The 12624-nt window shown below is 36.6% G+C and overlaps 1 protein-coding gene and 1 long non-coding RNA gene across 2 annotated transcripts; one reads left to right on the top strand and one right to left on the bottom strand.

Annotated features, from left to right (window-relative positions):
• LOC109836770 (mitochondrial import inner membrane translocase subunit TIM23-1-like) lies at nucleotides 5656–8561 on the bottom strand. The gene is given in 4 exon segments (XM_020404810.1): nucleotides 5656–5939; nucleotides 7970–8198; nucleotides 8201–8253; nucleotides 8256–8561. Coding segments are annotated over 4 exon segments (549 nt in total). The 5' UTR covers nucleotides 8443–8561; the 3' UTR covers nucleotides 5656–5859.
• On the top strand, nucleotides 12327–12624 carry LOC109836724. The gene is made up of 2 exons (XR_002246081.1): nucleotides 12327–12479; nucleotides 12566–12624. It is a non-coding gene; the product is annotated as an uncharacterized LOC109836724 (long non-coding RNA).

Here is a 12624-nt window from a genome sequence, read left to right as displayed (position 1 = left end):
AGGTGACTCCCTTAGAATTATATATATATATATATATATTATATATATATATATATATATATAATATATATATATATATATATATTGAGAAAAAATTGGGTATGCTTTCTGCCTACCAAACACAAAAAGTTTTATTGCCTTGGTAGTGAGTTGCATTAATCCCCTTCACCCATCTCAAATGATTGCATATCCTATTACATTTTCTCAACCGCATGTGGATTGGTCCCCCATTAGTAATGAGTGGAGGAGGTGTATCGACCTCACTACCAAACACAATAATTTTATGCTTCGGTACAAAACATACCATATATTTCGCTTATTATATATTATATATATATGATATTATATATATATATATATATATATATATATATATATATATATTATATGAGAATATGGGTATGTTTGGCTCGAACGCAAAAAGGTTGTGCTTATGGTAGTTGGTGTACATCTCCTCCACTGCATTCAAATATGGATCACATTCAGTGGATAATGAGCTGGATATATATATAGAGAGAGAATGGTGATGCTGCTTAATAAGCCAAAATTTATGCTTTGGTATGGTGGAGGTGGATATTATCCGTCCACTCATGTCAAATGAGGATAATTCATATGGGTTGAATGTGGTCCCCACCGAATTGAATGAAGTGGATGAGAATAGCAACACTCACTACCAAGCAACAAAACTTTATGTTGGTACCAGTATACCCATTTTTCTCATATATATCATATATATACCTATATATATATATATATATATATATATATATAATATATATATATATATATATATATGATTCTAGGGAGCAGCTTAGACTGAATCTAAGGATGCACCTTGAAAAATTATATTACACACACATATATATATATAACCAACTAACCATAATGAAATTTATGTATCATAAGCTCTTAGCTTTTAAGGCTATTGAAGCCTTTCTACCTCTCAGTTAAACAAATAAACAAACAACCAATTATACCTCTAAAAATCCATTCCTAATAACCTAGAACTAATTTAAATATTATTAAAAAAAACTCACATCTTAGTCTTGGCGGCGGCGGCGTCAACGCATTTCTGCTAAAAATATATCTCAGCAAAACTGACGGAGGGCTCAGAAGAAGCCATTGGAGGCTGCGCTCTCGAGCTCGCCGCCCTCCCAAAACCCATATCAAACCCTCAGCAAAAATATCGAACAGCGAAATCTGAAGACCATCGCTTTAGCCTTCTCCACATGTTAGTAGTTATTCGAGGCACGATTTGTAGAGTTGCGGTCGGGTCAGGGAACCGTGGATCCGTACCGCTTCCTACGAGTGAACATTTTTTGGACCCCGTCCTCGTTTTTCTACTGTTTACCGTAATTGTTACGTTCTAAGAGCGAGTATGCTGAGTATCATGAACCCCCCCCCCCCTCCCCTCCCCAGCCCTAACCTTGTCCTTAACTTTTCAAAAAATTAGAAAACCCCTCTTATATTTAAGGTTTATCAGAAAAACCCCTTTAACTTTAAGATTTTATCGGAAAACCCTAAACTCTCAAAGTTAAAGTGGTGTTTTCTAATAAAATTTGAAAGTCAAAGGGGAGTTTTGTAGTAATTTTACGCATTTTCGAGAGCAAACCCTATCAAAGAGATCAGGCGTCAGCAGAGGAGACACCGATATTTTTCCTCTTTTTTTATTTTTTTTTCTTTTCTCTTTGGTTTCCTCTCTTTTTTTTTAATCGAAAAACAGGGGCTAAACCCCGTTCATTAAAAACCAAAAATCCAAAAGATTGTTTAATTACAAAAGCCTAGACATGAACTGTGTCTAAAATGTTAGAATATAGAAAATAGAACTTCTACTAGTAGTGATGTATAACTTTCTTCTTCCAAAGATCCGTGAAGATGAAGAGAGGGCATTGTCGTCATTCACCGTTGACACAGATTTTTGGAAGAACCAAAGCCAGCCATACATGTGCATAGTAGAAATTAAACTTTCTATAATCAACATAAGAAAGATAGCTGAACAGATATATACACAACAAAAAAAACTATAAAATTGATGATCCCAAGAAGTCCACCGTCTTCAAATACTTGCTCGAGATAAGAGGAAAATTTTCAAGCCTGGTTTCCTCCCTTTTGTTCCGTTCTTTTTTCACGATGGATCCGATCCGCTGGATACTTGTCCTCCCCTATTGATACAAGCCAATGCCAGCACACTGATTAAAAAGGGTAATCTCGGAGTTAATTATCCCAAGGGGGCACAAAAAGATTCACCTTTCCCTTTGTCGAAGCGTTAAGCAATTGCATTAAAGAAAATTATTCCGTGTGCTTGGAATGCAAAGCGCTAAGCAATTCGTCGAGATACTGGGTCCTTCATCGGCAGCGTCAGATTGATAGAACGAAAGGTACATCGCCGACCAAATTAACGACAGCTTTACCCCTGATCGATTTTTTAGCATTATTTCTTCTTCCCTTACAAATGATATACCGCTAATCAAAATTAGCACTAACCCACTCCCATCCATTCACAAGAGAAGAGCCCGTTCATTTTACAAGGCATCATGCTAGCGAGGTCAGTGCCAACAAAAAATGATATAAATTTCAGTAATATAAATTATAAAGATCAGAATCAGGCAAATGTCACCTAGTTTGTGATTTGCTCACAGAATCCCACCAGAATTTGGACATTAATTAATGCCTCCCTTCTCAAATGTGAACTAGCTCGTACTAATCCGAGTACTCAATAGTTCTCAAAAAATATGGGAAATGCGAAGCGCAAAATAAGCCAAAATTTGTACGCTATATATATAGCTCGAGAATCATATTGAACAAAGAACCACATCAAACAAGCAATCAGGGCGCACGTATCTTTCTCAAACGCTTTAGCAGTATTACCACAACAAAGGGTTGCATAATACCGTCAGCTTTTCGACCAAAATCATATATAAAAAATAATAATAGGAAAATAGCTAAGGGCTGGTAATTGAACATACACTAATATCTTCCCCCTGGCGAGAAAATATAAATATAAATATACATGCAACTGAAGACATGGATCGAAGTGGAAAAAAAATCATGTTTATATTCATATCATGTAAGCACCATAATCCTCCATACATTCAAGCTACTACAACTTACAGGAAGTAAGAAAGTTATATCTCTCTCAGTGGTGTTGTTAATGATTAAACTACGAAACAGGCTCTTAGTCGTAAATGCTTTATTATTATGAGTAATTTAAACGCTGATGTATAATATGAGCCGCCCTGTTCATAGATAATAGCTAATAACATTGGATGACATTTAAACTTGTCATACTTATGATTTGTTACATCTGAAATGTCCTTCAAATGATTTCACCATTCAAATAGTTAAAAGATACTGTACCTAAGCCCATTCACTATACTTCCAACAGAGCATCAATTCTTCTAATAACAGCTATATTTACGATATAAGTTATGAACTTAAAAATATTATTAGAAACAAAAGCGCACAGGAATCCAAGGGCAACAAACCATATCAAATAACAAACCTTTTAAGTTGTATAACTAATAGCAGATATAAAATGAAATCATCTCCCAACAAGGAAAATATCAAACTTGGCCTTGGGCTCACCTTTCAGACAAAAAATATATATACATATGCTTTACTTGTAGTAGAACAGAACACGCATGAGGAAAGCATGATAAACAGGATGGAAAAATTTCAACTTTGGTACTTCCAAAGATCATCAAGTTATATAAACTATTCACAAAGAACAAACTATTCCAGAGAATCATATGTCCTCCTTTGAGACTCTTAACTAAAATTTTGCAACTTCAGTCACATCGGTACTCATATATCAGTAAAGCGGTCCGCATGGCTTAATAACAATGCAAGTAACACCAATGAACTAGGAATACTAAGACACATCACAAATATATGAGCAACATGGAAGACATCGCGCGTAGGAGCTTGACTTCTATAAGGAAACCTAGCAAACCCTCTGGACCACTGCAAATCATGCAGTACATAACATCCACAGACTCTCTAGCCCACACCAACGAAGGAAGAAAAAAAACAGTACAAGGCATGCACCCGGCACCCAGAATAGTATAGTTTACGATACACAGCATATTGTACAAATACATGTGCGCGCACAAAGTATTTATATATGGATGTGGATGCGAGGGCAGGGTGCACGCTTCTTCCACAATTGATATACTGAAACCCTATGAAGCATCTTCCAGCGTTCTCCCTTTACATGTGCAATTTTGATTTACAAAATAACTAACAAAGAATACAGACAGAAAATAGTATAATTTTATTACAATCAACTGATCAAGGTTTTAAACATCAAATAGTGGGGATATCAGGAAATATCGGACTGCCAAAATCCGTATCGGATTGCAGATATCAAGAAAACATTCGGGCTGTGTAGTAGATACGGGAGTGCTATATCAAACGATGTGTAATAATATAATGTCCTAAAATGCAATTTAAACATACTTCGGAATTTAAGGATACAAAAATGTAAATAGAATATGTTTAGGATCCTAACAAAATGTAGAAATTGATGGAAAAACTTCATAGGGCTGGATTTTTTGCTAAAAAACATTAAAGAAATTTTGCAAAACTATATTGTTTCGTGACAAGCCAAATAAAAGGACATACTAGCCAACATATTGGCTGATATATCAGCCATATCGGGGATATATCGTTCAAAAGTTGCCAAAAAGCAGTAAAGGATACTTGGTGTCTAACTTGTTAACATCAGATAGTTCAAAAACTTCACATACAAAATAAAGGCAACAGGGAGTTAACAGCAAACAGAATGTTATCATGACAATAACTTTGCTTCTTTAAACCTCAAATATAAGTCCACACACTTACACTACACTTTAACCATATAACTAGAATATCCTGCAATACCACTGATAAGTTTCTTTTATGTAAGTTTAATTATCCAGGATGATCTAACTGAGTCAACACAAAATAACGGTTAGGTGGAAAACAGTGAAACCATACCTATGAGACACTAACATGGTTTTTGCAGACATCTATGAGCAACAACATAAATATAGTGTACAGACTACAGATACATAAGTTTGAATTTAGATAAGAAACCCGTCTGATAAATGGATAGACACGTAGACAAAGACTATATGAAAATCCTTTAAAACACATAAAGCACAATACACACAACACCTGCAACCATGCATCTTAACAATACTGCAAACAGAACAATCAAAAAATAGCTACACAACTGACAAGTGGACATTAGAATGAGCACAATTTTATTTACTTAGAATTTTGTAAAGGTACGACAACGATTAAATATATAAATAGCTAGTAATTCTAGAAATACTAAACACTACTGGCTAAACTAGTCGATGACTTTGATTGCGAGGAGATAATTCCTTCTTGAGGTTATCACGAGTTCAAAAGTAAATAGGCTCAAAATCAAAATTGACAGTCAAGGCTGAAAATACAATCTCCAAACAAGCAGAACCAAAGTAATACATAAAGAAACCATCAAAATAACTCCAACAAGCATCGTCAATAATTGGAAGTATCAAACTCTCCTATACATTTAATCCAAAAGCATTTTGTCCCATATGACCGCACCAAACATCCAAATGCCACATTCCGGTAACAGGGTTATTAAGTTAAAGAGTTACGATTTCCGAACAATAAGTAAAAAAATTGCACAAAAATCCCACATAAAATTATCATCTTATCATTCATGAACCAAAATCAATTGAACTGTCAAGATACTCCGACAGTTTTCCCTGACCATCCGGTCATTCATTCCACAGATACAGACGTACCAATAATCAAACATCAACCCCTCAAAACTTCATATAACTAACAAACTTATAAAACTATAGCAAGATACCAAAACTTTTCTCATATGGGCACATATCTCTTAACCACCTGCTTCCCGCCAACCATAGCTCCAACCATCAGGCCCCCGATCGCCCCCGCCAACCATAGCTCCAACCATGAATTCTAACATTTTTTTGCAAATCTTATGCTTCCTTTAATGTAAAAACTTTTTAATCTATGTTCTAAAATGTCAACTTTTCATCTATGCATCATAGGAGTCAAGAGTTGGATTATTTCTTAGACTTCATAATCATGTCGGTTGCAATAGGTCAAGGAGCTAAAATATGTGTATTTTCTGATTTTGAATTTTCTCATCACTGGTTTCTAATTACACTTCCAATACCTTTTTAAAGCTACTTTTTCTTTATCTTCTTCCCTTAATTAAGCTTGACCCTTTTATATTTTTCTATGAGGTTGAAGGTTCAGAAGCTCCTTGGTGATCTTAAGTTGTCTCTGGATTCCTAGAATCAAGAATTTGAGTTGGAGTTGGATAAAAAAAGAAATTCCTTCGAGGAAGATCTTAAAGAGAAACTGGATGATCTGGAGAAGAAGAAAATTGAGATTAGCTATAGAGAGGAGCAAAATTTGATGGGAGAGCAATTATTGGATGGCAAAATGCAGAAGCTGCAGGATAAGGAAAAGGAGAGATGCAAATTTTAGATTATTGAAGGAGAGGAAGGAATCTTTATATAGAGAAAAAAGGCTGGAGAAGTGCAGCTAGCTATAGATATTTAAAAGTTGGTTGCTTCTAAGGTCGAACTTAAGAGCTCAAGAGCTGCAATTTATATCGAAAAATAAGAAGTCGTTGGAGAGAAGGAGAATCTCAAATCAATGCAACTGGAAACTGTATAACTATTCTCTATAAGAATTTTCAAAGTATGTCTTTTATAGTAACCAGCCTTTTTCACACATTTATGCATTGAAAATATTGACCTTTATTGTGCTATTTTGGTTTTAGTTTTGAGTAGTTATGTGATCTTTAAAATTTTGGTTAATGATGGCTAGGGATGGTATAACCATGAAGATAAATGCTAAAGTTTCTAAATTTCGTCAATGACAGTTAGGATCATTTTTAGAAGTTTGGGTAATGACAGTTATGAAAGAATGATCTTTATTGTGATATTTCAGTTTCCATGGCACAATAAAGGAATAAATAATTGATGCTAAGGCATAATTCATAATTGTGTATTTGTAAAGTATATATGTTTCTGATTAGGAACAAAACATTAGAAGGATGTTCTTTCTATTGGTGTGAGTCATATTTTTCTTTGCAAAAGAAAAGATTTTGTGTTTGTGTGGGTAAATTATAAGTTGTAATAGATGAAGAAGTATTTATAATTATATGTTTGTAAAGTTTATATCTATTACTATTTTCAACTTCAATAACCTTACATTCACAATTTTCTATTTATTTCTCTTTAACATTAATAAAGAATTTTTGAAAAGACACATTAATAAAGAGATTATTATACTTAATTGATGATTTATGGTAGTGGATTTTAATATTTGATAATATTTTTTTGGACATGTCAATTATCATTTTCTATAATTTTTCTCTTAGAATCAGTGATGGGGAACTTCTATGGTTTTCAGGTGATGGAGAAGGTCATTAAGAAGATCTCGGAGTAGGAAATTTCCTCGCCTAAATAATACAAGACCCCGTTTAAGCCTACAATAGTTCTATTTCAGGCTTTGCTCTTATTTCTCTTCTTTTTACTGGCTTCGTTTCTTTTCCCCCCTAATGATAAATATACGATATTATAATGTTTGTCTTTGATGCACGATATAGTTAAGAGGTTAGTTTGCATTGTTTTGTATGATGAAGTAAAATATGCATCAAGAGATAACTCCTTCGTAAAAATTCATGATTGGTTGTCACTCAAGCAACTTCATGTACATGTTATATGGGAAATTTGTTTAAACATATACTATGTTCCAAGTGCAATGGTAGAAAAGAGGCGAGGGCCGTGCTTAGCACGGGGTACATACTAGTACATAAAGAAACCATCAAAATAACTCCAACAAGCATCGTCAATAATTGGAAGTATCAAACTCTCCTATACATTTAATCCAAAAGCATTTTGTCCCATATGACCGCACCAAACATCCAAATGCCACACCGCCCCCGCCACCGCCGCCGACCTCGGCCCATTGGCAGCCCTAAACACCGCCCCCGTTCCGAGCCCCGCAACAACACCATTCACCCAATCATCCTTATCCCTAACCGCCACCATCCCACTCTCCATCCCAGCATAAAGAAGCCCAATCACCCCAAGCCTGTTCCCAAACTTTCGACCCTCGTGGCCGCCAGAGTTGAGAACCCGATTGACTCTAAGCTTCAAGGTGTCGCCTTTCTCGGCGCGACCTGGAGGGCCGAGCCAAGGCGGCCGGCGGAGGCGCCAACAGCGGCGCCGCGAGGTACCCGATGCCGGTGTAGTAGGTTAGGTTTTCGCCCCAGGATCGGCGCTGGGCGACGGATTCCTCTTGGAAGAGAACTCGGGGGAAGGTCGGAAGGTCGTAGATTTGGCGCGTATGGGATCTGGAGGTCTGGTAGGGGTTGTAATGGCGGCGGCAAATTTGATCTTGGTGGTTGGAATCGGCCATGGGGGAAATCTAGGGTTAGGGTTTTGAGAGGGCCGACGCTTTGCAGGGAGGGGACGAGAGTTTTTTTTAATCGACGGCGAAAAGGTCGAGAGAGAGAATGGAATCATACGAGCACGGCTCAAAACGGGTTTTGTTCGGGTCGGGTTTAGCTTCGCTGTTGTTTGGGGGCCCAAGAAACTTCCCGGTTTCTATAAACAGCCTAGAGATGTTAAATGGGTGGGTATGGGTTTTAAATGGGCGGGCCATAAATGGGCGGGCATGTTTTGCTCATTTACCCATTTATGGTCCATTTAACATTATTTAAATGGGCAGGTTTTTACCCGCCCATTTAATAAATGGGTCGCCCATTTACCCATTTAACTATAATAACTATATATGTATAATACTTTTGGGGTGTTTTTTGTAAACTTTTAGGGGGGTTTTGTAAACTATTGTGGGCTTTTTGCAAACGTTTTGCAAACTTGTTGGGGCTTTTGATAACAAAGATATGAACATAAACAAAGATAAACAAAGGCAGACAAGTTCATGATTGAACCCTTTACAAGCCTGGATAAAAGTACAGACCTCACACATTTGCAAAATTAACCTCAAATTTCCAAACCAAAAACCAAAAGATCAATAACAACAAAATTACGAGAATATTTAAATGAATTAAGATAGAAAACACAAGGTATGTAAGGATCTGTATAAGATCAATAACTTGATATAAATGCCATCATAACTATCAGCAACACGATCACGATTAGTAAGGACAATCTACTTAATTACTTGATAAACTAGAAGAGTAGTAAGTTCGTCTATAAACAAAATAGTAGCACAACCATAGTCCACTTATTTCTCATCTTTCAAATGTTCAGGCATGAACAGGATCATGACAGAAGAAAGAAAAGACCAAGAAACAAACATAACACTCAGTTGGACTCAATAGCAACATTAAAAGTACTGCAGCAAGCCTCATATGTGCGTCTTCATAGCAAGGGTTAGAATCCGAAATCACCATAGACCTCAATATTTCCCCTGCATCAATCATCCATAGAATTAGTTAATTTTGTCACAAACGTATGATATTGTCATAATAATGAAACACTAGATATCAAGATGCGATCTTTGGGAACCAGGGGACTAAAGATCAGCTAAATACACAAAGAACTTATCAGATACGTAATCATATAACAAAATTATGGTTTTACGAGAACAGGAAACATGATAGTAAATACAGGAACCAGAGCCAAGAGACCTGTAGCCTTCGAAAAATTGTCAAAACAACTGATCATTGCTTTCACAGAACCAACATCTCCTTTACAAAATAGCAAGAGGTCATCAGCATAGCACAAATGAGTTATAATGGACCAAGGCAACAAAATGAAAATTAAATGAAACATGTCTGTTGACCTATGAAGATACAAACATGATTAGGATCTTAGACTTTAAACTGACACCCGCTGAAACTATGAAGGACGGAGGGACGTTTTGCATGCAACTTTGACCAAAGAGAGTAAATACCGGGTTGGCATAGTTTTGTAAATACTCTTCATTCATTAGACTGAGCAACATTCAAGAAATAAATGCCCATGAGATTCATCGACTCTACCACACGGTACGCACAGAAGGTCAATTTGAACATTCTTCCTCAGTAACCTATCTAATATACTTCTTCTATTTTTCTATCAGCAATTGAAAAGGATGGAGCTGACCTCAAAGTATACACACATTAAAGCTGCTAAATTTGAAATTTTCTCATCATATAGTGCGTAAGATGAACAATTCATGTGCTGTATCCATCAAGATCTGAAAAGTTAATAGCACATCAATTTTGGTAGTAAACACATAATAGAGAAACTTTTAAATTTTAACCAAGCAAAATAAAAGTGACAGAAAACATATGACAAATAACAATCATGAACAATACATTAGGAAATTCTACATTCAATCCCTCAGATAATACATTAGGAAACAAAAATAGTTCAACTAAAGTTCTGATCCTCAGTCAATACATTTTGAACTTCTACACTGCTGCCTAAAGGTGGATTTTACACAAGTTTAAATGCAGAATACAATAAAACATGAAGCAACAAAGAATGATATGATTAAAATAAACATTCTATACTTGAGACGCTTCAATATCTATCAAGTCAAATTGCGTGATATCACCAGGTTATTCTCCTTAGTCGAGTCTGAAATTAGGAAAAGTGATATAATTTTCTAATTGGCTCAAATTTTTTAATAAGGTGTACACTGCTTCACTCAATTCATTTTTCTGTATTGTTTCCTTTCAGACTTGACTGCTGCTCAGAGAGAGAGAGAGAGAGAGAGTAATCTGACTTGATAAGGTACTTTTTTTTTTCATCTTTTAACACAATTGTAAAAATGAAGAGCTAAGGTTCAGTAACCCATAAATTCCAACTTGGTTGTTTTTCAATATATTTCATACGCATATGATGTATTTTCTGTTCCACCTATAGTTTTTCCCCTACAATTGCATGAAATGAAACTGTAAATTACTTGATGGTGTGTGATTTTCTGCGGATTGTGAAGCTTGTTTCCTTCTCTATGTGGCTTCCCAGATTGAAAATGGTGAAGTTTCATGCATTTTGAGAAATGATTGGCTTCTATGTTTGATATCAAATTTTTTACAAAAGTATACCGGCAGTATGTAACTCTTTACAAAAGTAATATGTGACTAGCTAGTGTTAATGTCGCACATTTCAGGAATATACCCTTCACATTCGCTGAAAAACAAAATTATTAGCACCATAAACAATACAAATATATACCAAGATTCTAATATGCACATAGAAGGGAATTATTCACTTTGCACATTCCCAGCATTTATCATAAGCGCAATTATGCAGATAACAGAATAGCAGAGTTAACTAACATCCTTAATAACGCTTGTATCGCATAACCTTCAGTAGATTAAAAAAAAAACTATCGGTTTCATATCAAGCTACCACAGCAAGAATAAGTCCACGACAAGCATATTATAACTATATGAAGAATCTAATTAACTAGCTTTTCGCTGAAATCCCACAATTTTTTGGCCAAGGTCACCTGTCTTGCCAAAATGCTCGGTTTCCTATGCCGATATGAGATAACACAGTCAATAACAAGTAAAATCTTTTCTCTTACAGTACAAAACTGATGAACCCAGACGCCAAAACAAAACAAAACTGAAATCAATCGAACTCAATCGAACTCAAAGGAACGGTCAAATTTTTAAGGGAATACCTAGATCCGAGAGGCGGTTGAGGGCCTTGAGGCGGTTGAGGTAGCGGAGGAGGCGCGATTGGCGTCGGAAGCTCTGGGTTCGAGAGGCGGTTGAGGGCCTTGAGGCGGTGGAGGAGGAGGCGGAGGAGGAATCGAGAGGCGGTTGAGGCGACTGGCGACGGAGGAGGAGGCGGAGGAGGAGGGATTGGGGTAGGGATTGAGGCGACGGAGGAGGAGGAGGAGGCGGAGGAGGAGGGATTGAGACGGAGGAGGAGGGATTAAGACTCAGAGAGAAACGACGGGATTTTTAGGGTTTTGTTTTGGGAATAAGGTCGGGTGGGCGGGTATAGAATGCCCATTTAGCACCCGTTTAATTGGATGTAAAATAGACCCGCCCGTTTAGACCCATTTAATTAAATGGGTAGGTTTTGAACGAGCCAAATAATAGCTGGGTAAATGGGTATGGACATAAATTGACTTCCCTAAAACAGCCCAAACAAAGTGATCTGCTCGTCCCGTCCCGTCCAATTGGGCTGGACACAGGTTACTCCCAGCCCGTTACTTAAACGGGTCGGGTTGCAAGAACTTACTGAATCTAGTCAAATTAACCCGACCCGACCCGTTCGCAATTTCGCAATCCCAGCTTCAAGCCACTCTCCCTCAAGCGGGAAAAAATAAGCAGGAGGGAGGCAAAAACCCTAGGACTCCCTTTCCTCATTGATTTTAACTGCCAAATCGTAGGAATCGGGGAAAAAAAGATTTTTTAAAATTAAAAAAAAATTAGTTCTCCAGTTCGTGAAATCTTTCGCTCGACTTTGTTAACTTCTAGGGTTAGGGTTCTGCCTTCTTCCCCTTTCCTAATTATTCTCTTTTCTACCGAAAAAAAAAATTATATATTTTTCCCTTACTAAATTAGGTATTTTGTGCGTGGAGGTGACTTTGTTGCGATCAAAGACAACTCGATAGTTAACGAGG

Source organism: Asparagus officinalis, chromosome 1 (genome assembly GCF_001876935.1).
Source record: "Asparagus officinalis chromosome 1, Aspof.V1, whole genome shotgun sequence".
Classification (NCBI taxonomy): Eukaryota; Viridiplantae; Streptophyta; class Magnoliopsida; order Asparagales; family Asparagaceae; genus Asparagus; species Asparagus officinalis.
This window is presented reverse-complemented; position numbering and strand designations above follow the sequence as displayed.